Source organism: Hoplias malabaricus, chromosome 6 (genome assembly GCF_029633855.1).
Source record: "Hoplias malabaricus isolate fHopMal1 chromosome 6, fHopMal1.hap1, whole genome shotgun sequence".
Classification (NCBI taxonomy): Eukaryota; Metazoa; Chordata; class Actinopteri; order Characiformes; family Erythrinidae; genus Hoplias; species Hoplias malabaricus.
This window is the reverse complement of record NC_089805.1, coordinates 7,850,991-7,878,325: the sequence shown is the minus strand read 5'-3', so window position 1 is coordinate 7,878,325 and position 27,335 is coordinate 7,850,991. Positions and strand designations below refer to the sequence as shown.

Sequence of the window (27,335 nt, the reverse complement as noted above, 5' to 3'; positions counted from 1 at the left end):
CACAGCCGTGGAGTCAGATTTAACTGTGTATTCGAGCACCACTATAAAATGGCTGCCGCACTAGTTAGTGCACTAGGGCTCTGCAGCGATTCGGTACGCAGCCGAAAACTGCGCCCCTAACCTTTGGCGGGTCCACGGTTGTCCAATCAGCGAGCAGAATTTTCGGAACGTACGGCGAGGAAGCCAATTGGCTTCGAGAGCGTTCCGCGCTCGGAGGTGACGTCGCAGTGAAATTGTCCGAACCCATCTGGCGGGAGAGAGACAGTGCGGGGTTCGTTGTTGGCAAGTATTCGGCAAACAGAGACAGCGATTCTCGCTCAAATTAAAACCCGTATTAACTTCATTTTTTATTGCTAAAGGAACAATACCGCTAACTGCGCCGGTATCTGGGCTCCTATTAATATAACCGCGGCTAACGTTACCCGGCTAACGCGCCTTCTCACTAACTCTACCCTTTGTTTCTTTACAAGAGTCTCTATTTTATTTATTGTTTTCTATTTCTTTTTGGCGTTCTTTTTTGTCGGCTATTTGATTAGCTGGGGGAAAATTGCTACAGTCCCTTGTGTTTCACTAAACTACCAGTAAAAGAAACATGGCAAAAGTACAAGTGCTAAACGTCGCAGTTCTAGACAACCCCAGCCCCTTCGGAAACCCGTTTCAGTTCGAAATAACTTTCGAGTGCATGGAGGACCTCCCGGAAGGTGAGTAATGTATTTACATTTTGTTTCTGTACTGTTTTCTCTCCGTTAGCCCCTAACCTACTCATGACGCTGACTCCTGAAGAATGGCGGGATGTTGAAACACTGGGTGATCGTCAACTGCTGTGATGAGTAACAGTTGTGTGTAAAACTGAAAAACCCTTCGTCAAGTTAAATAAACGCTACAGGCTTTATTCATTTTCCAAGAGATAAATAAATTAAAATCCACCACCAGTGAAAATCGGGAATTTAACTTTAACATGTGAATTTAGTGTTTATCCGCTAGAAGAGCTAAAAGTAAAATAAGGGGTCAATAACCTTTCAGAGCAGTTCTGCTTTTGAAAGTAGTTTTCAAATGATACACTCAAACGGGCGAATTTAGACCGTCAGATATTTTAAAGTCAGAAACCTAAGTAACCAATCAGTCAACCCCAGTCAAGTGACGGAGGAGTGGTTTGAGAGACAGGCAGGGATCAAATGCATCTTCATAAATACAAAGGCAAAGGTATAGAGTAAAATCTAAGCCCCTTTTAGGGTTTCATGTGGATTTATTTTCTTAAGTCTTACGTCAAAATATGTGACTTTTAAATAGAGGTTGACAGGAAGGGGACTCTTAACATATCCTTCAGAGAACAAACGTAACCATGGCACCTTTCTACACAATTGTGTGTATAGTTATAAAAAAAAATAACAACTCAGCTGTTTTAATGATAGGATCAAGATGTATAAAGCAAAGTGAGTTTTTATTTTTTATTTTATTTATTTATTTCCCCATGATTGTGAGTATAATCCATGTATAAATCAGTATTGCGTTAGGTGCTAAAACAGTTTCTCTAGAAAAAAATGTTACATAAACTATTTGGAATGGCATTTACACCTGTGAGATTTTAATTATACAGCAGTTTGTGGGGAAAATCTTTTCTTTCTTTAGACAAGTTTTATTAACTAGAAGCTTGAATCCTATAAAATCTGCAGCAGCTTTATTTCAATTATAAGCTGTTGCGTCATGTGTACACGCTGTTTTTAAGGCTGTAATGTTTTTCTTTGCAGATCTTGAGTGGAAAATCATATATGTGGGTTCAGCCGAGAGTGAGGAGTATGACCAGACTCTTGACTCTGTCCTCGTAGGCCCAGTTCCAGCTGGAAGACACATGTTTGTATTCCAGGTGAGTTTATACATTCAAACAAGCGTACAAGCTTATTTAAAATTGTTGTTTTTTTTTGACAGATAACTATAATAAAGTTTTTAAAAAAAAAATGTTTGCTCCTGTGCCTAATCAAGGCAAATTTGAAAAGAACAAATGGAGAGCTTTGTTTGAGGTATATGTCAGTCACATGTACCAAACAGCATTTATTCAGCTAAGCCAAGGTAAATACAGAAAGGCCTGCCAGTCACCTCTTTGAATCCACATGAAGTAAGTGATGTATAGATATACCTTGCTGTAGTCTAAACCTCATTCTTTCTACATGACCTGTGTTATACAACCTACAATTGTGGCATCTTTACTGATCATATACAGAATATTCCCTTGTAATTATTCTCAAAACCATATACTATAAGTACTATTTACATTTTATTAGGTATTATAAATAGTTAATTCATTCACTATCTGTAAGAGCTTATACAGTTCAGGGTTGTGGTGGGTCCAGAGCCTACCTGGAATCACTGGGCGCAAGACGGGAATACACCCTGGAGGGGGCGCCAGTCCTTCAAAGGGCAACTGGACTGTGGGAGCAAACTGGAGCACCCGGAGGAAACCCATGCAGACACTGAGAACACACCACACTCCTCACAGACAGTCACCCGGAGCGGGAATCGAACCTACAACCTCCAGGTCCCTGGAGCTGTGTGACTGCGACACTACATGCTGCGCCACTGTGCCGCCATTATAAATAGTTTAGAGTTCATTATATATTACACAAATATTACACGTTTTAATATAAGGGATTCTGCAACCTCTGATTTTTGTATCCGTGGGGTTTTGGAACCTTCCCCCCACAGCTACAGAGGGGTGAATATAATGTTATGTTTGTGGCATTTTTTAAAAATGTATTTCTGTAAGGATTGCAATATATTTAAATTTATCGTTACTTGTAACTGTAACTACATGAACCACACTGGTATTCTTGTGTGTCTTTAACAGGCTGATGCCCCAGTCACGTCCCTGATACCTGAGAGTGACGCTGTGGGTGTCACCGTTGTCCTGATCACCTGCACATACAGAGGACAAGAGTTTATTCGCATTGGTTATTACGTCAACAACGAGTACACGGATGCAGAGCTCAGGGAAAACCCACCCCTCAAACCTAACTATGCTCAGGTAAACTGAATGACATTTAAGTAGGATTAGAGGAGAAATCTGTGCAGTAGACTCATGTTTTAGTTTTTTCAATGCTTGTTTTTTTAGTGATGCATGATGTATCCTCGATGAATTATATTATTTGTAGACTTTTTTTGTTATTATTATTATTATTATTGGGCCAATGTTTAACTTTTAGCCGATATTACAATCAATAACTTGGCACTTTTTGTGCTTGCTCATGTGCACTGATGCATGTGAATACACAACTTTGTCTGCTGTGTGGATGTTTTTCAAAGTTCCTGCAGAGAAGGATTAATGAAGGATTTTGTTTTTTTTGCCGGTTTGAGGGTAAAAACTAATGTGAAGTCTCAGCGACTGTCAGATAGCTGGATAAACAATGCATGCACACGCACAGACCAGGTTTAACCACAGAAAAATACCTTCCACGACCACAGTGCAGGAGCCCTTATATGAAAATTGATAGTTATTCTGAATGTATTACTGAAACAGAATGAAAAATGATCACACGCATTCCCTCGAACACACACTGTCCCTCACCCTCTCCCTTGTTGTGCTCCAATAATTAGCGCCCCTCTAGAAACTATTCATGTGGAACCACCAGTAGATTTTTGATAAAGTATAAATGAAGATACACCTAATAAGGCTTTTTATTATCATGGGTTGTCATAGGGCAACACTTCAGTATTTGTACATTTCAGTACTTTTTAATTTTATCTTTAAGTTTTAATCCAAACTGAATTTGTGAAGATAAAATTATCGGTTGTTAATATCGGTATAGGCTACACCATGGTACTTAATACAGGTTATCATATCGGCCCCAAAATTTTAATATTGGTGCATCGCTATTGTTAAAGATGGGTAATATATGGTGTCTGATGAAATATTTTTTCTATCACTCTAGTTATGAGTTTCAGTCAAAAATCCACTATAATGTCTGTAATGTCAAAATTCATTTGATGTCTGCATCTGAACATAAAGTACTGCACGCCTGTTTATATATATATCTTTTTCTTCAGCTACAGAGAAACATTTTGGCTTCGAACCCACGTGTGACCAGATTCCATATCAACTGGGAAGGATGTTTAGAGAAGATGGAGGACTCTGAGAACGTAGACCCTGCTCCTAACGCGATGCTGCCTCCGTCTTGCCCTCCATGCAAAGCACCTCCACTTGGACTGATGCCAGACAACTCTATGGACTGCTTGTAAAAACCCAAAGCCACCCGTAAAGAAATCCTCACTTCAAAGCTCTTATACAGAAGATCCACCAGTCCAGAAGGGATGACCTGCACATCTGCACTGACTTTCAACAAGCTACTTATAATATTTGGATTTGTGACCCAGTCTAGTCCTCAGTGTGTTGAACCTACTGGCTTAAAGTGGTATCACTTTTTGTAAATCAACAGAAGAGTGTTCTGCCAGACCAGTATTGGAGGACTTGAGACCGTCTGAAAGCCTGAGGCCTGTCTATGGACCATGTGCACTGTTAGATTATGTACTTGGGCCATGGTATTTACTTTTCAGGAAGGCGTACAGAAAGCTATTAAAGGTCACGTCACCGGAGCTCTTTTTCTTGTTTATTAAAAATAATCAAACTTTCTGTTTAAACATTGTTTGAAGGAGGGGTTTTACTATACTGTATATATGTTTACTTTAGTTTGTTTTCCAGCTCTCCAAATAAATAAATATCTTTTGGTTATTTGATGGTTGTATTGAGGGTTTTTTGTTTTTTTTTCGTATTGTGCCAGGAACTGTTGCTTGTAAGTGCAGCTGTGCCATTTCATTCATAAAAAAGCAACAGTGCTGTATTATGCAGAAGCTCACCTCCCTCGCCATTTTTGGAGTGGCAGGTCCTGCTGGCTTGCTGTTGCTAGGTAACGTGGACTACTGCTGCATCTATGGCCAGACCTCAAAGTGTGGCAGCATTAATCCTTTCATCTGATGTATTATGATGCATTCTTACATTAGCTTCAGTGCTTTACGTGTCTCCTCTTAAACTGGGATCTGCTTCTTTATGCAACAAGTCTTTAAACTTACAGGATGCATTTCTCATCACGTGCACTGCTGCAGTCATTTTAATTCCTCTTTCATTCTTCGTCAATGTAGACATGGCAGTTCTATGCATGAGTGATATGCAGAAGATATTGTCTGATTGTCTTGTTTTCACTGAAAGCTTTAATGCATCTTGTACAGCATCATATATCTATTTGAACAAATGAATGCATCTTACATTTTATGTCTGAAGTGGTCTCTTACCTCTCTATACCTGAATAAGATGTCTATTGCACATAATGTATAAGCCATATTATGGGTAAATGAAAAGATGCATTTTAAGCAACTTTACCCGAGTGAAACAATGCATATGATACCAAAAGCTGACCAGCATAATACATATTACATAATCTAGATCAAATAATGCATTCTTTATAATCACTTGTGGATTGGATCAATTGCACTATGTGGCCACACTATTGCATTGTGTGCATCTGCATATGCGAAAAGTGCATCTTATATACTTTATACTTTATGCACCAGCGCGCGCATCACGTTTTTAATATTCCAGACGCGCGGGGCGTCCGCGTGCCGCAAATTCTGACCAACATTCTAAAAATAGGCCCCGCTGACGTCACGCGGCCAATCACGGATTAGTCCAGCGGGAGGAGGGGGCGTTTTTTCTTTAAAACCCGATCCGTGACCAGACATTTGGTTCCTTTTCGCTGCGATCCTACTCACGTAAAAGAGAAACTGAATGACAAAGCAGCGAAGAACCATTACATTCATCTGAAAAGAAGTTAAATGACGTTATTTATTTGTCCGTTGGTGTTGAAGAGAGGGCGGGGGACAAATACAACCGTTTCGCGGACTGATATCAAATTGACCAATCGCGACGCTTTGAGCCGCGAACGTTTAGCTGCGCCTCCAATCAGCAGCGCCCCATTGGGTCGCATCACACATACGTTGGCCAATAGTGAGCGAGGAGGGGCGGCCCATCGAGAAGCAGGAGTTCCCTCTAGCTGTGGATGTAGGATTAGCGTTAATGGTGACTGTCGAATTATGCGAACCGCGATAACTGCGAGTGTTTGAGTTTTAAGACCTAGACGGCGCATGAAAACGGAGAAGCTGAGGAAAAGGCGGCTTAGGATATCTGCGGGAGGGCTCGGGGAGTAGCGGGGAGGCGGAAAATAAGCTGGTGCCGCGGAATAAAGGAGGAAAGTCGAAGGCCTTCAGTGGTGGTGGTGGAGGTGGTGGTTGAAGCTGGCGGAGAAGGCGAAGACCAACTCGGAGCTCCTTGAGGTCTATTGGGGCTAAAAGCGGGGAGGAGAAAAAACGGGGGCAACTCCAAATAAACACACAGTATCGGCCAGCTGGCGCTTCGGCTGCTAGCCGAGGCGACTGAGTCATTTTCTCGCTTGAAGGGAATCTAGTCTTCTCGGAGACGTTAGAGTCGGCTCGTTATGGTTATGAACAGCTAGTGCAACCTCGGCTCAGTCAGGAACGAAGGTGTGCAATAAAAGGACTTTGAGTTTCCTTGAGGGGTAGATTTAAAAATATAATTAAAAAAGCCGAAGTCTAAAAGGATCTTCCCACCTGGCCTGCAATCATGGGCAACGCGCCCACCGCCAAGAACAAGGGCAACGAGATGGAGAGCGGTGAGTAAAAAGGCTTACGAAGCACAGAGTGAAGGCTTCTTATTGGAATTTTCCGTTCCACCTTAAATGGTGCAGCAGTTAACGTTACATTCTGGCGCCTGTGCTGCTGCTGCACTGTTCAAAAAGTAAATACTGTTGAATACCAAGGAAATAAGGCCTGGGGGATCAGCTTCTGCTCCCTAATGCACACACAATTCACCTTTCAGGCCAACGTTTTGCCTTTAAATATAGGGGAATGATATCCAGGTATTACAGCTACAAGACAGCCTACTACACTTGAGCATGTGTTCACCTTAACCTCAGAATCCGATCACAGTTAAGTATTCATATCTAATTGAGACCCAGGAAAGTAAGTTATACCTCACCTCACTTTGTCCAATGACTTGTCAGATGAACACATGAAGGATGCAGAGTGGTTAATCTGGGATAGGGTCAAAATATTAACACACAAGTCAACACCAGTCTGTGTGGAATGTGCAGAAATATAGAAAGCCCATCCTGTCAGACCGCAGGTCAAATATTGTAAGACTAAAATCATCTCAACTGGAGCTCTCTTGCTTCTTGCTGCTCTCTTTATAATTTCCAATTAAACAGGCTTTTTCGGTTACTTTCCCTTTAGGACAGACATGTAACGTAATTCTGGTCTGATTGGTTTCCCTGTGAACAGTCCAGGCTGAAACACTTCTCACAATACTGAATGAGTTATGGTAAATTAAGGTTGACTCTCTGTTGGAACAAGAAAGTAACTTTTTTTGTTTGGTTGTTTGTTTTGTGAATGACTTAAATGTTGTCAGTGGCCCTTTGGCGGATGCTGGAAGAATGACAGTGACTATTGGTGTGAGAGAAAAGTTGGGCTTGGGTCTCCCCACAGGAAATGTGTCTAATAAAACATAAATATATATAAAGCTCAGTCTTATATCAAAGCAGGATACTACTATTTTGCATGTTCCTTTATTTAGCTTCACTATTTAATGCACTATTCCTCGCAATGACTAATGTTGACTTTCACATATATGAATGTAGTCATTTAGGTTTTCTTATTATCTGACAACAGCAGCTACTGTCTTGGAGTGAAGTTAGAAACTCAAGTCTGAAGTCAAGACAGAGTTCCACAGTTTTTTCATAATTTCTGCACCATTGTAACATGTAAACAGTTAGAGCGAGTAATGAGTCTCTGTGATTAACTGTTTTAAAGAAAGAAAACTTGAGTTACACTAGTATGGTGATAACAATTTGGTGTGAAACATGCATTTAAAAAGTAATCCTGTCTGTTTTTGCATTTACCACTACTACATCATCATCTATATTACATATAAAAACTAAAACACGTAGGCTCAGTGTTCATTTATATCTATATTTACATTTTAGACCGCCATGTAACATCAGCACAACTCCCTATCAACATATAGATTTACCACGAATAAAAAAGGGTCGACAGTGCTGTTAAGTACAGGGTGTACTGGGTAATAAAATGAAAGCTTTATTCTTAGTGTGTAAGATAAGTGATAATACACTTGAACCCAAATGGCGCACTGTGACTTTTAGGTTGGTAGTGTTATTTTGATGTAACTACAGACATGTTCTAAAGCCCTTACTTTTAATGCTTTATCTTGAGGGCACACTAAACTTCTGTATATATAAATGGATCAAAATGCCCTTTTAGGATGTATTTTTATGGCACAGTCGTGTTGGGGTTCTCACCGGCATTCCCCAAAAGATGGATACCATACTATGTTGTTGAATCTAATTGAAACAAAGAAGGTTAGTATGCCATTAGATTAACCACCATGCTAATTTTAACATTAATTCACAACAAGAGCAACTACCGCTGTCTCCCTACCTCTATCTTTTTACATTTTTTAGCCACACAAATTAATATAGTTTAAAATTAATAACACACACTATATCCATCTTTTCATAATGAGGTGTGTTCTACTGTTTCACTCTAAATTGAACAGGCTTTTTATGGAACATTTTAACTGATATATTAAAGCATGTTTTTGGGGGAGCATAGAAGTGAAGTTCATATAAAAATATAAAGAAATCTCTTGGAACAGCTGAAGGGAAGATAATTTGGAAAAACTTGAGCCTTCAGTCGCAGTTTCCTGGGAAAGGACTCTCTGACCCTGAAGGTTAAACTGGAGAGATGAGCCCTGCATGGGTTTATGAGAAGGATGAGTTGAGAAAGCCTGAAATGTAAACAGAAGCTTGTAGGGCTGAGCACTGTATGATGGGTTTAGGAGCTGTGGGGTGGGGGGGTGGTAGGGTGATTGTATGGGTGGTATGTGTATTGGGGGTGTTCTATTGCTCCACTAGAGGAGGCGCAGGGGCGGAGTCATATGATGCGACCAGTGTGATCCTCTCCGGGCTGGGGTATGACGCTGAGGAGTCTCTTGAACATCATGTGATGACCACTGCTAAGAACAAAACCACTTTGTATGTGACTTCCTGCGAGTGGCTTTAGGCGGTGATACAGCTTCACCTCCTGCTCCTGTTTGTTGTTGTTTTTGTTCTTAATTCCAAATCTTGATTTTCATCTCTGCAACAGAGTAATCTCTGACTTTTAGGACATTAAACAAATTTAGATTTAGAAATATGAGCTCTTGTTTAGATCTTTTAATGCTTAGTAGGCTGTAGTACCTATTAGATCAACAGCTGTCTGTTATGTAAAGTTTTGAACATTTGAAGCACTTTTTTTTAATTGTCTGGTGTCTGCCATCCATTTGCTCAGCACTCAGATTCAGATCTTTGTCAAGCCTGTCCTAGCTGGAGAGCCTTGGCTGTGAGGTGGGACAGATATGTGTGAAATGAGTCTCTGCGGCCCTGCTGCTAGCTAGAACGTATGTGTGAAGAGTGAATTTCTATTGGCATGTGACTGAATGTCATTTGAATAGGCCTGATACATTCACTTTAGGAAAGTGAGCTGTTTTTGTGCCCATTAAAAGAAAACTCCAGCGTCTTCCAAACTAACATTTGTTTCTGTAAGGTTGTAATCCTGAAAATCTGATCAAACTCAGGTATTGCAGCACTGTAGCATGGTATTGCCTAAATATTCTGTGGCTCTGAGTGTTATAAACATTGTATCAAATATATTTTTGTAGTTTGGGTCAAAGAAAAATATGGTATATGCAATTAAATATTAGAAAATGAGGTCAAGTCCTTTTTACTTCCAAAAAAAGAAAATGAACAGATCTATTTAGCTCAGACTTAAATGCTAAATGAAGTGTGACAAGATGTTTTTAGATTTAAAATATTCTACTGGGATGATACATTTGTTAAAAGTATGCTTTATCATACTGTGCTTTCGATATAATTATGATGAACAGCTGCAATTATAAGCAAGTTTAGGTTGACAAATGCTGGAGTACTGCATAGAAGAGATTGCTGAAGGCCAGGCTGGATGCCAAACTGTACTCCATTGTGACCCCTGGATGGGGGTTTAGGAGGCCTATGGTTCCACCCCATAGCATGCCTCATGTCCTTATCAGCTCCATCGCCAGTGGCCCGCCCTGATCCCCAGAGACAGGTGCATTGCCATGCTAGGATCCACTGGCTGGGGAGGGTCATTTTCAGCACACACACAGACAGAGAGGACGACATGCTAGAAAAAGAAGGAGGAAAATTTTAAGGTGTAAGGTGGCTCATGTGTCTACAGAACAGCTACACTGAAAACTGTTGTTTGAACGTACCTCAGGGAGCCTTTGCCCCGCAGGAAAGAGCAGGGGGGACGGTATATGCGAGGGCAGGAAGTGGAGGAGCAGTGGAGGCCTCGCCCTACCCTGCAGTGGAGTCAAGACTGCGAGTTCTATGTGAGAAAAAGCTTCACTGCCTGTTTGGTATCATTCCTGTTTGGGCCTTGGGCTAGAGCCCCTTTGGTGTGAAGTCATTCTGCCAAAGTCGGATCCTCCGAAGCCAAAGTGGACAGTGACCTGAGGATGTCAGTGCTGCAGAGATTGGCAGGGAGGTTGTTCCAGCGAGCCGGACCCTGCCTGGGTGATTCTGACAATGGGGAGGGCAGTCACTACCAGGCCCAGGATGAGCCAGAGGCCTTCATCACCAGTGAGTGGCTGAATTTGAGCAGCCTGCTGAGGGGTGGAGCTTGAGTGGCTGTGGCTGATCGTGATGGGGTGGGACTATGGGTGGAGTTCCATGTATGATAAAGATCTCAACTTCCACTTCTCCAACATTTGCATGATTTAATGTTGGCCTATCCATGGCAATTTAGCAGCCTGACTTTTTTTCCATGCTCCTTGCTCGTTTAAAGAAAAGTTGCATGTCCTGGAAAGGTGCTTGAAGCCAGAGCTTATAGAGTTGTTATAGAGGTTTACAATTAGATCATTTTTAATACACTTTTCTGTGGAAAGCTTGTTGCACTGATGTGGCTCTGCCAAACACATGCACACAAAACCCTTTTTATTCTATGTCTGATGTTTGCTCTGTTGCCTGGCGGTGGCTGCGTCACGCAGGAGTTCCAGGGAGGTTGTGTGTCTGTCTCCCCGGAGACCTGTCAGTGTGTCCTGCATTTGTGGCCTCTCCCTGCCGCTGCTCTTTGCTCGCTTCTGCTTCAGCCTGCCAGAGTTCTTCAGATCCTCCATCCTGTAAAATTGAATGCTGTCTTTAATCATGCAAGCCTCGTCACTGTTGTTTTAAACCCTACATTTATGTAAATGTAAATAATAATAAATGCAAAAAACATTCATTTATTGATTCCAGTAACATACACTGGCCCATTTTTCTTGTAGTTTGATGTGGTGTGGGAGAGAAAAAAAAATCAGTCTCTCATATCTTAGACTTCTAAAAATAATACAATTTCTGCATGTTTTTGATGCTGACGAATGAATTGCCTGTATCTAATGCCTTAATGACTTAATAGACTGGCGCCCCCTCCAGGGTGTTTTGATTCAATGATTCCCCACTGACTCTGTGTACGCTCCGGAGCCACCGCGACCCAGAACTGGATAAGCGGTTACAGATAATGAATGAATAATGACTTATTTGACAGGGAATCAAATAACTAGTGCTCTTGAACATTTGCACAGCACAGCAGTTCATGTTTCTGCAACATCTGTTAAAGATGTCTGTTTAAAATTTATTTCTGATCCCTGTAAAAAACACTGTCAAATATTTAGTGATGTGTCACGGTTGAGCGCTTATTTACCTCTGACACTTGCACCAGCTAATTTTCAAATAGCCACTGTCATCTCAAATGCTATCCCATTTTGTTTTTCAGGTCCTTGTTTTCTTATACTATTTTGAATCTACTAGGTGCCCTTTTATTATATTCAAGAATGTTTTTACAGTTACAGGTGCAATTCTGGAGCTTTGGGGAGTTACTACATCCACTACATGCTCCTTAAGACCTTGATCATCTGCTGTTTTTAGAATTGAAACCAAACGCTGTAAGTAGTAGTGTTGGGCAACTCTAACCTCCCTTACTTGCAGTTTACTTACTTAGTGGCATGCTCTGTGACCTACGTTTGCCTGTTGTTTGTGAGCACTCAGACTATGATTTGACACGCCGTCAAGGTGGAGCTCTTGGCGTCTAAAAATAACCCTTTGGGTTACAGTCCACATCAGCTTGCATAACAGCGTCTGTTTTATTATTTGTCTGCCCTTCACTTCCTGAACTCCCCTTAAAGGGACAGGACTACTTAAGACCACCTCATGGAACTGACCCCTCACAGAGACACTCTAGATGTTCATGTATGCCATTTACTACCAAGAAAACACTCATGTGCCCAGACAGCAGCTGGACAGGTCAGCAGGTACAAGAGCTGTACAGAGATTATGGCTTGACTGGAGACAACAAGAGGGCTTCAGAAATAAGGTCAAGGAAGGAGGAGGGGTGACTTACCACTGCTCTCTCTGTCTCCTGGCTGTGAATCAGAGAATATTTTCTCTCTCTCTCTCTGATGTCTTTTTATTTTTTTTAAAGTAGTGGACCACTAAGTTTTCTTCCTTTTTTCTTTCTTTTTGTGTCTCATTCTGTTTTTAATTCTCTGTCTCTACTCCTAACAGTCTCCCATCTCTAACAGACACACACAAACTCGAATTTACACTCTTTATCTCCCTTTTTCTCTTTCCCTCTTTCTGTTTTAGCAAAGCCCTTTCCCTCTTTTTCTTTCCTTCTTTGTGTTCCTTTCTTCCTACTTTGCTCTTCTGCTTTTCATGCTGTCCCTTTCACACTCTGTTTTCTCTCTCTCTCTCTCAATGCTTGTCCTCTGGTGGAAGCTGAAATGCCCTGCCTCGGGCTCTTTGCTCTGTAAATGAGCATGGATGCTTTTTCGTTATATATATATATATATATATTATATATATATTATGAAATAGTTTTATATATATATATAAAATGGTGTATATGTGGATTGGCTCTCTGGTGCACCTCAGGCTGACCTGGTTGGTTTGCGTCATGGGGGGAGCTCAGGAGCCCAAGGCTGTGCTGATTGATCTGACTGATCAATTGTGAGCTCTGTCAACTGGAGGACAGGGTCAGTTCTGAATGTAAGTGCCCACACGCTCCCATTGTTCTTTCTTTTCTTGCAGATTTCCCCCTCAAATACGCATAATGTAATTTATACTGAAAGCTGTTCCCATATTGACTGTACATTGTCAAGTTAGAGAATGACTCTTGCAGCTTTGCACTTGTCCACAGTTTGTTTATCATCAGAGTTTAGTTGGAGGATATCTGTGGTGTTATGGTTTTTGCCACTCCCCTTGGTGACCAAGCCCCTGTTGAGATCGATTCTGTGGTGTTAGTGCGCTTGCACTCTATTTTGTATGTCCTACATTACTGTGAGCGACAGGACTGTGCGCAGAATAAATATTGATACAAATGAAGCATGGGTTCAATTGATCTTCCTGGGTAATGTCTGTATAGACTTGCAGCGGTTCAGAGAGAGCGAGTTAGTTCAGTCAATTGCCTGGGTATAGAGCACGAGAGGGTCTATTGAAACCAAAAGAAAGTGAGCAATCCTGCACTGCAGCACAGGCATAAAGACTAGAGTGGCCATCACCACAAATCCAAGCACGGCTCTGTACTGGGCTTCTAGGCCACAGGGCCATGAGACTGGTTGTGTGAGGAAGAGGAGGAGCAGGAGGAAGAACGTGGGCTGTGCTGATGTGTGATCGTAAGAGCTCCAGGAGACATGGAGGGAAGAGGGAGTCATCGTCGTCTTCATCTCGAGCAGCTGAGACACCCGTAGTAGTGCCTGATAATCCCACTTTGCTGGTGGACGGTAAGGGAGCGAATTCTGCAATTCCACATAGTATAGTCATAGCTGCTACTGGTTGAAAAAGAGGCCAGTGCAAAGGATAACATCATCCTTTTCCTGGGCCATTAGTGAACAAGTACCAGGGCTATTAGTGAGCAGCTGATGGAATTCTTCCCTGTGCTCTCATACACAGCCATTTCCCATTCAGAAGAGCACATAAGGTGCCGACAACATTAGCATCTTTTTATTTGTCTTCTGTATTCTTGATTTGCTTTTCTTGCTAACAGCCTCTTAACAGTTACACACTCTTTCAAACCCTTGCTATTATATAGAGAGATGCTGTACAAGTTTGAATTGAAACATCTCTAGTTTTTGAATTTAATTTCACCCAAATGAATTATCAGGTACTCAAACTCCCCAGATGTATCTCCTGAGAAATGTACTGAACACATTTTATTAGCCATTTTGACTGAAATTAAAATCGTGAGTGATGCATGGTAGAATTTGAGGAGGCTTTGGAGAATTGCAACTTTTCAGAGCAGTGTTGTGACTGCAGTATAAATTGCTGTCTTGTTCCTAAAAATGAAAGGCCTGAAATGCTTTTAGTACCAAGAAAATCTCAATTGAATGTAATTCAGAATGCTGAATATAGAATGCCAAGTTGTCATTCGGTTGTGTAGCGCTTGGTTTCCTCTAACTCTGATTTGTCTAAATATATTCAAGTTAAAGACTGTTAAGGCAGACATTGCTGTAAAATTGCACTCTTTCAAATTGCTATTCTGATGAAAAAACAATTGATTTTTCAGCCCTGGATGCTACATCTGTAGAGCGTAATGTTTCAGAGGAGATGGAGGAGAGTCTGTAAAAATAACCAAGAAACAAAGAATGATTAACAGAGCTGTAGAATATACTGTAATAACCAAGAAAATTGTGTAACGTTTGAGTATTGTCAAAAGTTAAATGAATATCCCTAGTACATTTATTTTATATTCATAGTTAATCAAGGTATATAACAGATTAAATATCTAATGGTAGTTTTTTTGTATATTGTACAAGATGTTAAATACGTCAACTAAAAATGCTCTCTAGTCTTGTGAGCACTGCTATATTTTATTGAAAGTATTATAGAAATCATTAATATTATTGCTTGTATAATATTTTTAGTTGTAACACATACAGTGTGGTTGTTCTGTTTTTCCGATGGGTGTTGGTAGCTTGCACAGGGATGTCTGGAAAGTGGTGTTTTTGTAAGTTTCTTTTTTGTGCTGAATGAACTTCGATCTTTGGCTGTTCTCCCATTCTCCCTGCTCTTGTTCCCTTGGCTCCTGTAGGCCTGTGTGCTTACCTGAATAGCGTAGAAATGTGAGAATGCAGCCTTTTTAAACTCAGAAATTTGAAGGAGGAAGAAACACTCGCTTCCAGTTAGATTGCAGGGGACACTGCTAGAGGGGGAGTTGTGGGGTGAGGCTGTTTGGATGGATGTCTGAAGTGTGTGCGAATGGGAGATAATGGTTGATAGCAGCTAACCACAAACAAGAGCGTAGTTCAGTGTACAGTAACTTTAGGAGGAAAAAATGCATGTTAACATTTAATGTATGTTAGCGTTTCAGGATTATATTCTGAATTCTTCTGGACAGTTTCTGTTTGTCAGTTAGACATGTTTAGTGCCCAGATAAGGTTGTAAACTATATATTCAGGATTTCTGTTTTGTTTTTAAACATGTACCTTGATCTCTCAGTTGTACTCTAGCATCCATATGCCTGCTTCATTTGTATGTGTGCAATGGTCAGATGAATTTCAATAGAACACATGTTTAAAATGTCTGACCAGTGTTTTGTACAGATCTGTAGGTTCGTCATATGTGCTAAACAACATCTACAAGTCTGCACGCCCTTAAAGAATATATGCATGTGTTTTCAGAGCAGTTTTTGGGATTTATTCATAAAAAGACTTGGTGAACTGACATTCTTTTAATGCTGGAACTACAGGGAGATGTTGCTAACAATGTCACACTTTGGCTGATTTAAAATGTACATCATTCCACTTAGACCAGACATATTTATTTTAGTTCTGACTGTACAGCTGACTGTTTTTAATATGCACAGTGGAAATACATTTAGCTTTTGCGTGGTGTTGAGCAGTAGAAAGAGTTGGTCTGCTATTCTCCCGCCCTTACATACTCCTGCTAACTCTCCCACACTGTAGCATAACACTGGAGAGTTTGCAGTGGTTTGCTCCCCTGAGGGTCCCTCTAGTGAGGGGACTCAGCAGTGAAGGAGAGCAATGGGGAACCGGTAGGAATCTGTTGGAACGTTCCCACACAGCCATTAGCCCAATAAAGATATGGGGGGGGGGATGTGTGCACTTCAGCTTGAACTTTTCTGCTATGGCACAGGAGCAAAAAGCAGAGTCCATCATCAATGTTAGACTTTTTCAGTGAATAAAATATGCTATTTAGATTTTGGCCGAAGGGAAATTTTGGGCTTATTTTGACAATTGAAATAACCTTTAACAATGTCATGTCTGTGTATTGTTTTTGTGGAACCTGACTGGCTATAAATCAAATGCATGAACGTCACCCAGAAAAAAAAGTAGGACATTCCATATGCCTAACTGAATAAAGCAACTTGGTTTGCATCAAACATGTACCTCTGTTGAGCACAAATATCACTAATGAAACCAGGCATATTATCATGTCATGGAAAACCAGTAATCTATATCTAATTGTGCATTTCCAATGCATGATACCAACTTGACTTGATTCTATTCTGCTCTACTCGTTTTTTGGTAGCTTGTGCCATTTGTTTTCTCTACCACAGCCTGAAATGTAGCTGGTGATGACTCAAAACAGTCACTAATGAGAACAGTGGGTTTTGGAAACCACAGCAAAGGTAGAGGTCACTTTAGGCACCGTTTGCTCATGTATTCTTGTGGTGGTGTTTTTTTTGGGGGGGCTGAAAACAGCTTAGCCACTCATCAGTTCTTAGAAATCAGTAGTGTGTTTTTGGTTCCTTGTACCACTCGGCTCTTGTTGGATTCTTTCATTAGACACCAATACAAGGAAGGCTTCAACCTCTTCGAAAGACCACGGTGTAATTTTACAAGCTGACATTGAGTTGGATAAAAACAAATTTGATTGCTACTAGTAAATGGGCTGGACGTTGGCATTGTCACGCAGAGTGGCGCCTCTCTCTGGCCAATCAGGGCTTTGCAAGGTTTACACATGTTTTAGTCTCTACTCTGTTCACTTTTAACCATGAGTGAGCAGGAACTAAAAATGACCATGTATGAAATTTGCCTACAGGAAAATGGGAAGAAAATTTGTGTAGACTAGTGTAGGTACTTAGCAGTGGACAACCCCATAATAACTGGAGAATACCAGTTGTGGCCTTTTATATATGTTTACTGTATGTTTTTATATTAATTTCTATTAGTTGGGTAGGAAATGGGTGTTTATTGACAAACAATGACTGATAAATATTGTAAATGGTCATCTTTGGGCAGGTGGACATCTTTATTTTTGTACTGTAGACACACTAGTGACTTTTATTAAGCAACAATTGGTAGTTCACCCAAAAGGCTCATATAGTCTTTTAATTTTGTGCTCCGCTTTGAGAATCATTTCTCAAGTATTGTTTTTGCAGTCAATGTTTCATTAATTCGGGATCATAGCAAAAATATTTTGATTGAATTGTGATGTAATGAGGGATTTCAATAGTCATTGAATCACTTCCTAACCATTCCGTATTGAATAATAAAGTCGGAAATGTACTTCCCCTGTTGCGTTTTTCATTTGTTCATGAAACTACTGAATAGTAATTCAATGACTTTTTACGTTGCTTTATTAATACTGTACTGTATACACACACATACAAACAGTGTGTGCAGTGCCAGCTGCCATTGATTTGATGGTGTGCTCTTGTGTCATGGTGGGAACAGGAAGTGTTAGATAACATGAGCCTAGTCGATTTGGTTTTAACAGCAGTGGAAACGAGACAGAGCGAGAGAGAGAATTGGAGAAATGGCCATGGGCTTAAACACACATTGAGAACTAAATGGAGAAGTGGTCCCTCCCAAAGACTGCAACAATAAACAAAATGTTTGATGAACAATAGTTTTGCAAGAAGATTGTTACAATTTGAAATGAGAATATATTACCCTGCTTTATTATCAATCATAACAATTGATTTTTGTTGTATTATTGAAATATTTCTTTCAGACTCATTTATGAGCTGTGATTAGTCAGAATGCTCACAGTAGAAAATGGGGGAGGGGGTACATTCTGGCTATTTAGAGAGCTTTTTTGAATATTGCAGCCAGATATTTTGCGTCTCTAGAAACTATTTATTCTTATTAGTGAGCACTAATAGCTCTGTTTTTAAGCCAATGTTAGAAATTGCCTGAAGGGTTTCCCGACTAATATAATACTATTAACTGAGACTATAATAAACATATATCCCAGATTTTACTCATTGGTCACTCTTGATCTTCCTGCACTTTGTCCTAACTGGCTGTTTTAGAAAAACCCAAAGTCAAATTCCAGTCATTTCTAGGATTAGAAGAGGAGGGTGGGGGAATGAAAGCCAAAACCTGGTGTATCAGTGTTGGATAACAGTGATGGTGAAGCAACTAGGCTACATTCATCTAGAATGTGCGTTCCACCTTATTTATTAGAGTCTACCGTCATTACACCTAATAATAAATGTCATTAACATCTCTTTTCCTGCTTGTCTGTTAAAACAATGTTGGTTCTATGTTGGCTCATTCTGTAAGAATTTCTCAAGCTGCTGACGCCATGTGCTAACGTGCCAAAAAATATAATGTTACATACCTTGCAATATACACAAAAATACAACCAAGTAAAACAAAAGAAGCCACACTCTGTTCATAGTCCAAAATTGACGTCCTAAATCATGTGTACTGCTTGAGGCTATTCTAATTGGTTTGTTTTTTTTTTCAGTCATTGTAATTGGTGTTTCTGTGCTTAGATGTATCGTACCAAACTACTTCAGGAATACAGTTTCAGGAAGAACTGTATTTTCAACAAAAGCTGTTATTTATCCTAATCAGGAATTTTAAGGTTGATTTTGGTTTTGTTTTTCTCCTCTGTTACAGTGAAGGAGTTTCTTGCAAAAGCCAAAGAAGATTTCCTCAAGAAATGGGAGAATCCAGCACAGGTAAATGTGTGATTACTGAATTGGTTCACTTAAGACTGCAGTATATTTAAAAATATGTCTAGACTGAATTTGAGACATTGTGTTTCACAGGTATTAAGACCCTGGTTAAGCCTAAGCTTTTTTTTTTTTATAAAAAAAGGTATTTCCAATGGGCTCAGTCCATCTCCAGAAAACCAGTCAAACATTTCATATAATAAATTAATAATATTGGTTAATAAATATTGAAAAAGAGCACATTAGGCCTATTTGTGTGTTTGCTGTGTGTTTTGTCATTGCTGTACACTGTATTTGGAAGCTCTTGCCAAAGTGTACCTCCTGCTGGTCATGCTTGGAAAGGTCCACTTGTGGAGGCAGTGGAACATAGGCTTTAATATAAAATTACACAGCCTCTCTATCATCTGCACATACAATGCAAGATCTGTGCCACCTTCTGGACACTCAGAGAACTTGCTATTTCTTAATGTATTATTAATGGCTTTTATCCTGAATATATTTTCATTTTAAAGTTTGGAATATGTTCAAATGAACAAACATGGAATAAATGCTATAAAGTTGTTATTAAACCAATGTGAATGGTGTGATTTTCATTGATCTTTTCTTCAACTGATGATAATTTCCATTAATAAGTGATTATTTATACTCAGGCTGATGCTGAGAACATGGCGTTTTTTGTTTTTAAGACACCATATTAACGTTATAAATCAACCCCTGTTTGTTTTGTTTGTTTTAATTTCCATGTCCCATTCAGTGTGTGTATGAGTAGCGCCATTCTGACTGTATTTTTCCTCTGTTTGTCAGAACACTGCATCTCTGGACCAGTTTGAGAGGCTGAAGACGCTGGGCACGGGCTCTTTTGGACGAGTCATGCTAGTCAAGCACAAAGAAACAGGCCAGCATTTTGCCATGAAGATTCTCGACAAACAGAAGGTGGGTTGCTCTCGCCCCTGGGGGAAGGCTGACTTTTTTCAATGGGGGGGCCATATTGCAACATATCAGAGTACTTAATGGTTGATGATTCTTTGCTGAAACATGGAAATTAATTAAAATATGAAGTTTTCTTTAGACATAAGCATTTGTTTTGACTCTAGAGCAATAAAATACATTTTGTTGCCATTTTTGTGGGATGTTACGGCTATTAACAGGAACTGTTGAACATGTAGTCTGTTCTGATTTCTGTATCACCGAGAAAAAACAAATTAGTTTCCTGTGTCAACTTTCGCTGTTTGGCTTTAGTTGTTACTAAATCCCTCTCAGTAAATTAATTGGCCAAACAATGTCGAAACCTCTTTTCTGCAGCCACTCTTGTTAACACATTGTGTTACAACCATCACTAGTTAAAGAACATCTTGACAAATTAATTCTAGGGCCAGATTTTGGACGATCTTGCCATAGAACATGGAAACCACACTGTTCTAGGCACAGAGGACATTTTGAAGTGTTTAAGCTCTTGAATAATAGCGAGTTGAGTGTGTGTAATGGATCAGCTGGTTTGGTGTGTTTCAGGTGGTCAAGCTGAAACAGATAGAACACACACTGAATGAGAAACGCATCCTGCAAGCTGTCAGCTTCCCCTTTCTCGTACGGTTGGAACACTCATTCAAGGTAAATGTTTTATTGTGTTTTATTTGCTTCAGTGTGTTGTTGGGTTGCTGAAGTTCCAACGGTGTCACTTTCTCTAAATTCCCCAGGACAACACTAATCTCTATATGGTAATGGAGTACGTTCCTGGAGGGGAAATGTTCTCTCATTTGAGGCGAATCGGCAGGTTCAGGTGAGCATTGACCGTTTCATGCTCTTACTTCACAGTTGTGTTCATAGCTGACTCAGAAAATCACACTTTGAGAGTAAACACTGTGTCAGCATAAGTTCTCTGATATTGATTAAAGTAATAATACAAATTAACTTCATTTAAAAAAAGTGTTTGGCTAGCATTAGCCAGGCAAATGCATTCATGCCCTGCTAGCTTATGTTTGTTTTTGTAGGTTGCATTAATTAAAATGTCAAGACCATCACCTTTCCTGAAGTTGGAATCTCATGAAATCTTATACCTATAAATAATGGTCTTGTATCTAAAGACTCTTCTGTAATTGCAGCAATTGCTGCTGACTCCTATTAGAACTAAGAACATCTAAAGATACCGATTGGGCCTGTCACAATAATTACATTATTGGCTTATCATACAGTATATGGCCATTTCCTAAGTAATATTTGCTGACCCCACTTTAAGTGTTTGTTTCCATCAGAGTGAATGCTACCCGTGTTTTCGATTCTCTGTTTTCTCTGATCGTTTTATTCTGAGGCTGTTATGCCGATTAGTTTGAAAACTGTGGGTTGTATAAGTTGCAAAGTTCATTTCTGTATAAAAGAATGTAATTGCATTATGCTGTTATATTATAAGTGGTATAAAATTATATTAAAATGACAATAATACGGTTGATTGCAGTCATTTCTGGAAAAATATTTCAACCACAAAAAAAAAGGCTATCGTGATGGGTATAGTACAGATATATTTTATTTTAAACCGTCTTAATATACAATGTAGGCTAGTTCTAGTGGTTAACCTTATCACGTTCAGTCAAATATCTTAATTTCACACTGATCACTCTCACTATTTTTCTTACTCTCTCTGTAGTGAGCCCCACGCTCGCTTCTATGCTGCCCAGATAGTTCTGACCTTTGAATACCTTCACTCGCTTGACCTCATCTACCGAGATCTGAAGCCTGAGAACCTGCTGATAGACCAGCAGGGCTATATACAGGTAAGCGGACGCACAGGCGACAGAACATACAGCTCATCTGACGCACACAGAACTACACACATGATCTATTACGTTTTTGACTTGTATCATTTTCATCAAAGCTGAGGTTCAGAGACTGATGTGGATTTGATAGATTCGTCAGAGACATTTGGTAAAACTACTCCACGTGGCTACTACAGAGGGTCCTACTTTGTTGCTGTGGCTCTCGTTACATAATGTATGTGTGTAAACTGCAGTCTGTAAAACATGGGTTGACTAGATGACTGTTAACAAAGCCTCTCTCCACTGCCTTCTTATAGGTAACAGATTTTGGATTTGCCAAGCGTGTTAAGGGCCGGACCTGGACGCTGTGTGGCACCCCGGAGTACCTGGCACCCGAAATTATCCTCAGTAAAGTGCGTACCTGAGGCTCTTCATTCATAAGCAATGAATAAATAACCTTTCACACTGAAGTGTTCTCTTCCTGAGTCATGCTGTAACACACTGACACTCACATGCCTGTTAGTCATAGTTGGCCTAAATTTGTAGAAGGTTCTAGATTGTGATTTTGCTCTAATTTCTGTAAACTTGTTCTCACTCAGGGCTATAATAAAGCAGTGGACTGGTGGGCTCTAGGGGTCCTGATTTATGAGATGGCTGCTGGTTATCCTCCCTTCTTTGCTGATCAGCCCATTCAGATTTATGAGAAGATTGTCTCAGGCAAGGTGAGTGATGAAAAGGAACGGACTCTTACTGCCATCTATCACTCCTGAGTGGCTCTGCAGCCCCAGCAGTTTATGGAGTGTGACTACTGTCCTGCAGGAAGTTAAGAATTAAGAGTCAGGAAAAACTAGAGGGCTTAACACTCAAGTTTCACTATTTTGGGAGGGGTGTGCGATGACGCTCAAGTTCAAGTTTTGCCGTTGTCATGTGGTTTAGACAAAGCTAAACCAGACTAGGACGAAACATGCTGTTGTACAGTGACAACTGTAGAAATGCTTCATTACAAACTGGGAGCTCTTTTGAAATTGAGAATGATTTGATGTCTGGTTCCATTTTAATATGAACAGTATTAAAAACTCTTATTTGCTTAATTCAGCAAATACAGGGTCTCCTAAAATAGAGGTCAGGACCCCATATTGGGATCACTTGACTTTACAAGTTCACTGGGGATATACATAGTCTCACTTTATTTTATTATGCTGCTAAAACTATAAAATGCGTATTGCACTTTGCATGCAAAACACTGGAGAGACTTTTCTGCCCCCCAAAGTCCATGTGGGTTGCCAGGTTGGAAAACTGAACCAACACAAATATGTATTTAAGAACTTTGGATCATCGTCATTGCTTAAATGAATATGAACAACCTGTTTACAAAGAAAAGAGTACATTTCGTTAAAACATCTACCTGTTATCTGCTCTGAAAACTAGTTGTATTTATTTAAAACACACAAACTGCTGAGCTGACATCCCTTATCTGCTCTGAATACATATCCTATTTTTTTTTTAAATGCACAAACAGCAGTTTACATAAGTTATGTGCTCAGTACTCACTTAATTCCCAATGCTGTATCCGTCTTTAAAATATATAGCCAGTATTTTCTCTTGTTGTACGCAGTCTCTGGTTATGGAGCTTTTTAGCACAATTCCGAGGCTTTTATACGTCTATTAAAATCGAACCTCTGTTCACTCGCTCATGTCCACAGCTGTAGAGCACTGCGTGTTTTACCTGGCAACCTAGGGTTTTTGTACAGTACTGGGATTGGATAGAGGGCGGGATCTCAGGTCGAAACACCAATAGAGCTCCACTCTGGAATGTGCCTCATGTTTGAAAAATATCCTGGCTGCAGCACTGCTCTCAGGGATGCCATTGCTTTAATGTTTCTATAATCTCTGACATGTACTCATCACTTATAATTTACAACAGTGTAGCACACAGTGAAAATATCGAACCCATCACTTAGATTGGAAAACTCAAGATTATTATCTACTCCACGTTAGAGCTCGTCTTGCAGTTCTGATGTCAAATTAAACAAGTTAGTTTCTGTTAATTCTTCATTTCTTTGTTGATTGAAAACATTTGGTTAATCATGTAGACTCCTTAAACCTTCCTTTTTTAAACAAGAGAATGAATTAATCGCTATAACGTTTAAAATTCCCATGTGGGCGTACTTACTGCTCCTCTTGAGTGTACAGCTCCCATTCTTCTTCACTCCAGCTGTGGTTCTCCTGCCTGACTTTGACCCTCCCTCTCTCTTCCACCTCTAGGTGCGCTTCCCCTCCCACTTCAGCTCGGACCTGAAGGACCTGCTGAGAAACCTCCTGCAGGTTGACCTGACTAAGCGCTTCGGAAACCTCAAGAACGGTGTCAATGACATCAAGGGCCACAAGTGGTTTGCCACTACTGATTGGATCGCAATCTATCAGAGAAAGGTGAGAAGTCTGTGTGACCTAGCCTGAGCCTGTAGCTGGTTAAGCCCTAAAGGTTTTGATGAACGTTATATTTTATTAAGACTTGTTGATTTCATGGTTTCTAGTTTGTGCTGTCATTAGAGCAAAAGATGGCCATAGCAAATTCTGGAAAAAAAAAAAAAAAAATATATATATATATATATATATATATATATATATATATATATATATATATATATATGGCACGGTGGTGCAGCAGGTAGGTGTCGCAGTCACACAGCTCCAGGGACCTGGAGGTTGTGGGTTCGAGTCCCGCTCCGGGTGACTGTCTGTGAGGAGTGTGGTGTGTTTTCCCTGTGTCTGCGTGGGTTTCCTCCCACAGTCTAAAAACACACGTTCGTAGGTGGATTGGTGACTCAAGTGTCCGTAGGTGTGAGTGAATGTGTGAGTGTCTATTGCCCTGTGAAGGAATGGCGCCCCCTCCAGGGTGTATTCACACCTTGCGCCCAATGATTCCAGGTAGGCTCTGGACTCACCGTGACCCTGAACTTGATAAGCGCTTACAGAGAATGAATGAATGAATGAATGAATATATATATATATATATATATATATATATATATATATATATATATATATATATATATATATATATATATATATATATATATATATATATATATATTGTATGAGTATGTAAAACTAGTTGTCTCAGACTCTAAAAAGACTGCATGTTTGGGGTAAGAGGGTAAAAAAAATGTGTTTTTCTGGGATAATATTTTAAGTTTACTTTTTTTAAAATATCAGATCGGGAAATTGAGATTGTGTTATAATTAAAAAAAAATCTTTTGCTCTGTGATGGTAAGCAGTCAGCCAAATATTAAACCCTACCAGTTATCATCCAGGAGCCTGTCACAATTTCCATGTGTTTGTGTCTCAGGTGGAGGCCCCATTCATCCCCAAGTGCAAAGGACCTGGGGACACCAGCAACTTCGATGACTATGAGGAAGAGGAAATCAGAGTCTCATTCACAGAAAAATGCGGAAAGGAGTTTGCTGAGTTCTAGACCCGGCCAGGAGCAGCGGAGGGAGAGAGCGACGGAGTGATGTAGGCAGAGGGGGGTGGCAGAAAGAGATGATAGACTGGACTGAGCCTGTATTCAGTAACAACAACAACGACGATAAAGTAGACCCCCCCACACACAGAGATGGAGAGAGAGGGAAAAAAAACGAGTCCCAAGAGAGCCAGCAGTGTTGTTGCCTTTCGAGATCGCTTATCACTTATTACTATACTTATCCATTTTCATCTTCTCCCTTTGGTATGTAAAGAGGGTCTTCTAGGTAGAGGTGAAGTCATCTCTCTGGATTTGGTTGGCATGGGGCACAGAGGTTTATCTCTGCTACTGAATTGTGGTTCATCTGGGATGCTTCACTCCTGGACAGCAGCTTCTAAAATGAGTGCGGTGGCCGAGCCTTACTCTGTTATACACGACCCTGTTCCATCTTCTTCCTGTTGTTTTTCTCTTCTGCATCTTTCAATTAAAATCTGGCCTAGCAATACCAAGTCAAACTACGCAGGCTAATGGCGCTAAAAGAAAAAAGGTGGAGGGAGATGTTTTTTGCCTCCATGGTGTGGGGCGCTTTGGCTTTGGTCGCATGGCAAGATCACTTTGTGTGTGTATGTATGTGTGTGATATATAATATATATATATGTGTGTATATATATGTATATATATGTATATATACACATACATATATATACATATATATATATATATGTATGTGTGTCACACTTCTTCTTTTTCTCCCCCCCATCCCCCATGTTTGGTACAGATTTCAGACATGTTATGGCAGTGTTGACCACTTTAAATGAAACTTATTGTCAAAATGTTTCTCAGTTTTATCTTTTTTTTTTTTTTTTTTTTTTTTTTAAACAAATATGTTATGGCTTGGGGGTTTTCTGGTAAGTGTCAGGCTCTGACAGCTCAAATCACAGCTCTATCTCAGTACTGAGTTTCACAGCAGCCATAGCGAAGGAGGCTCTGTGGTTTTACAATGGCCACCGGTATTGCCTCGTACTCCTGAATATCAGTCTTTTAGTAGCACATGTATGCTGTTATAGATCGGACTACATCGATGTCCACTCTTTTTTCTCTGTTTAGAAACCTAAATGAAGGTGTCCCCCCAAACCCCCCCCCCCCTCCAGACGTAAATCAGATTGTGTTAACTGCCGAAATGGAAGAAAAAGGAAAAAATGTGAAGTGAGTTGTTTGAGCACAAAGCGCTTGTTAGTTGCAGTGAAGCTGGTTGATGTGTTGATGTGAAAAAAAAAAGTAGCAAAAATCTCTCCGGAAGGGGAAAAAAAAGAGGTGCATGTTATTTTTGTACTGGAAACCGTTAGAGCAGGACTACACAAGGTTACTGCTCCCTCCAGAGAAGGTGTGTTTACTCACTGTCTGTGTGCCCTGCCATGCAGTGAACAAACCCGACAACCTGCTTTTTAAATCTGGATTCTGAGAGCTCTTAGACAAATCCTTTGAATGAAAGGTTAGGGAAAGGTGTTTTTTTTTTTTTTTTTTTTTAAAGTATATACCTATAACAGAAACCTGCCTTTAGTGAACAACTCTGAGGATAATACATACAGGCAAGGTATACTTCCATACTGCAAGCCTTTACAACAAAAAATCAACAGTCCACGCCATTTTGTTTTGTTTTCTTTTGGACCAGCCATCCATAAATAAATTGCAAGATGCTGTAGCTATTGGTGGGGCTTCCTACATCAATATTACATCGGTAAATAGTGGGAGCTCATTCATGCCAGGTAGAAACAATTCAGTTTCAAAATCTTAGCTTCTTGAAATATGGACATAGGTTAAATGTGCATGTCGTATCTCAAAATAATGACTTTCTGCAGCATCTTGAAATGTCTTCTCAAAAATATTGACTTCTTTCTACCAGTAATGAGGTATTTCTTGAGCTTTTGGGATGAACTTAATGTACTGTGTTAAAATAAAGAGTTATTACATTTCAAGAAAGCAAGGCATTATTTTGGGGTCAAGTTGTTATTTTGAGATGAGCTTTAAACCTCAGAGAAAATATTATTTCGTGACGCTCATCAAAAATGTTG

The 27,335-nt window shown here is 40.0% G+C and overlaps 2 protein-coding genes across 2 annotated transcripts; both read left to right on the top strand.

The window, feature by feature from the left end:
• The first annotated feature begins 229 nt into the window (after positions 1-229).
• asf1ba (anti-silencing function 1Ba histone chaperone) lies at positions 230-4,698 on the top strand. Its single transcript, XM_066673958.1, has 4 exons — positions 230-701; positions 1,749-1,864; positions 2,843-3,019; positions 4,039-4,698. Exons 1-4 carry the CDS (start codon positions 593-595, stop codon positions 4,228-4,230), a joined length of 594 nt encoding a protein of 197 aa, XP_066530055.1. The 5' UTR covers positions 230-592; the 3' UTR covers positions 4,231-4,698.
• Positions 4,699-5,794: 1,096 nt separating this feature from the next.
• On the top strand, positions 5,795-26,077 carry prkacaa (protein kinase, cAMP-dependent, catalytic, alpha, genome duplicate a). The gene is made up of 10 exons (XM_066673957.1): positions 5,795-6,671; positions 18,998-19,059; positions 19,858-19,986; positions 20,563-20,661; positions 20,748-20,830; positions 21,692-21,818; positions 22,118-22,213; positions 22,400-22,522; positions 24,066-24,230; positions 25,150-26,077. The coding sequence occupies exons 1-10, from the start codon at positions 6,623-6,625 to the stop codon at positions 25,273-25,275; spliced, it is 1,059 nt and encodes a 352-aa protein (XP_066530054.1). The 5' UTR covers positions 5,795-6,622; the 3' UTR covers positions 25,276-26,077.
• Positions 26,078-27,335: the final 1,258 nt, after the last annotated feature.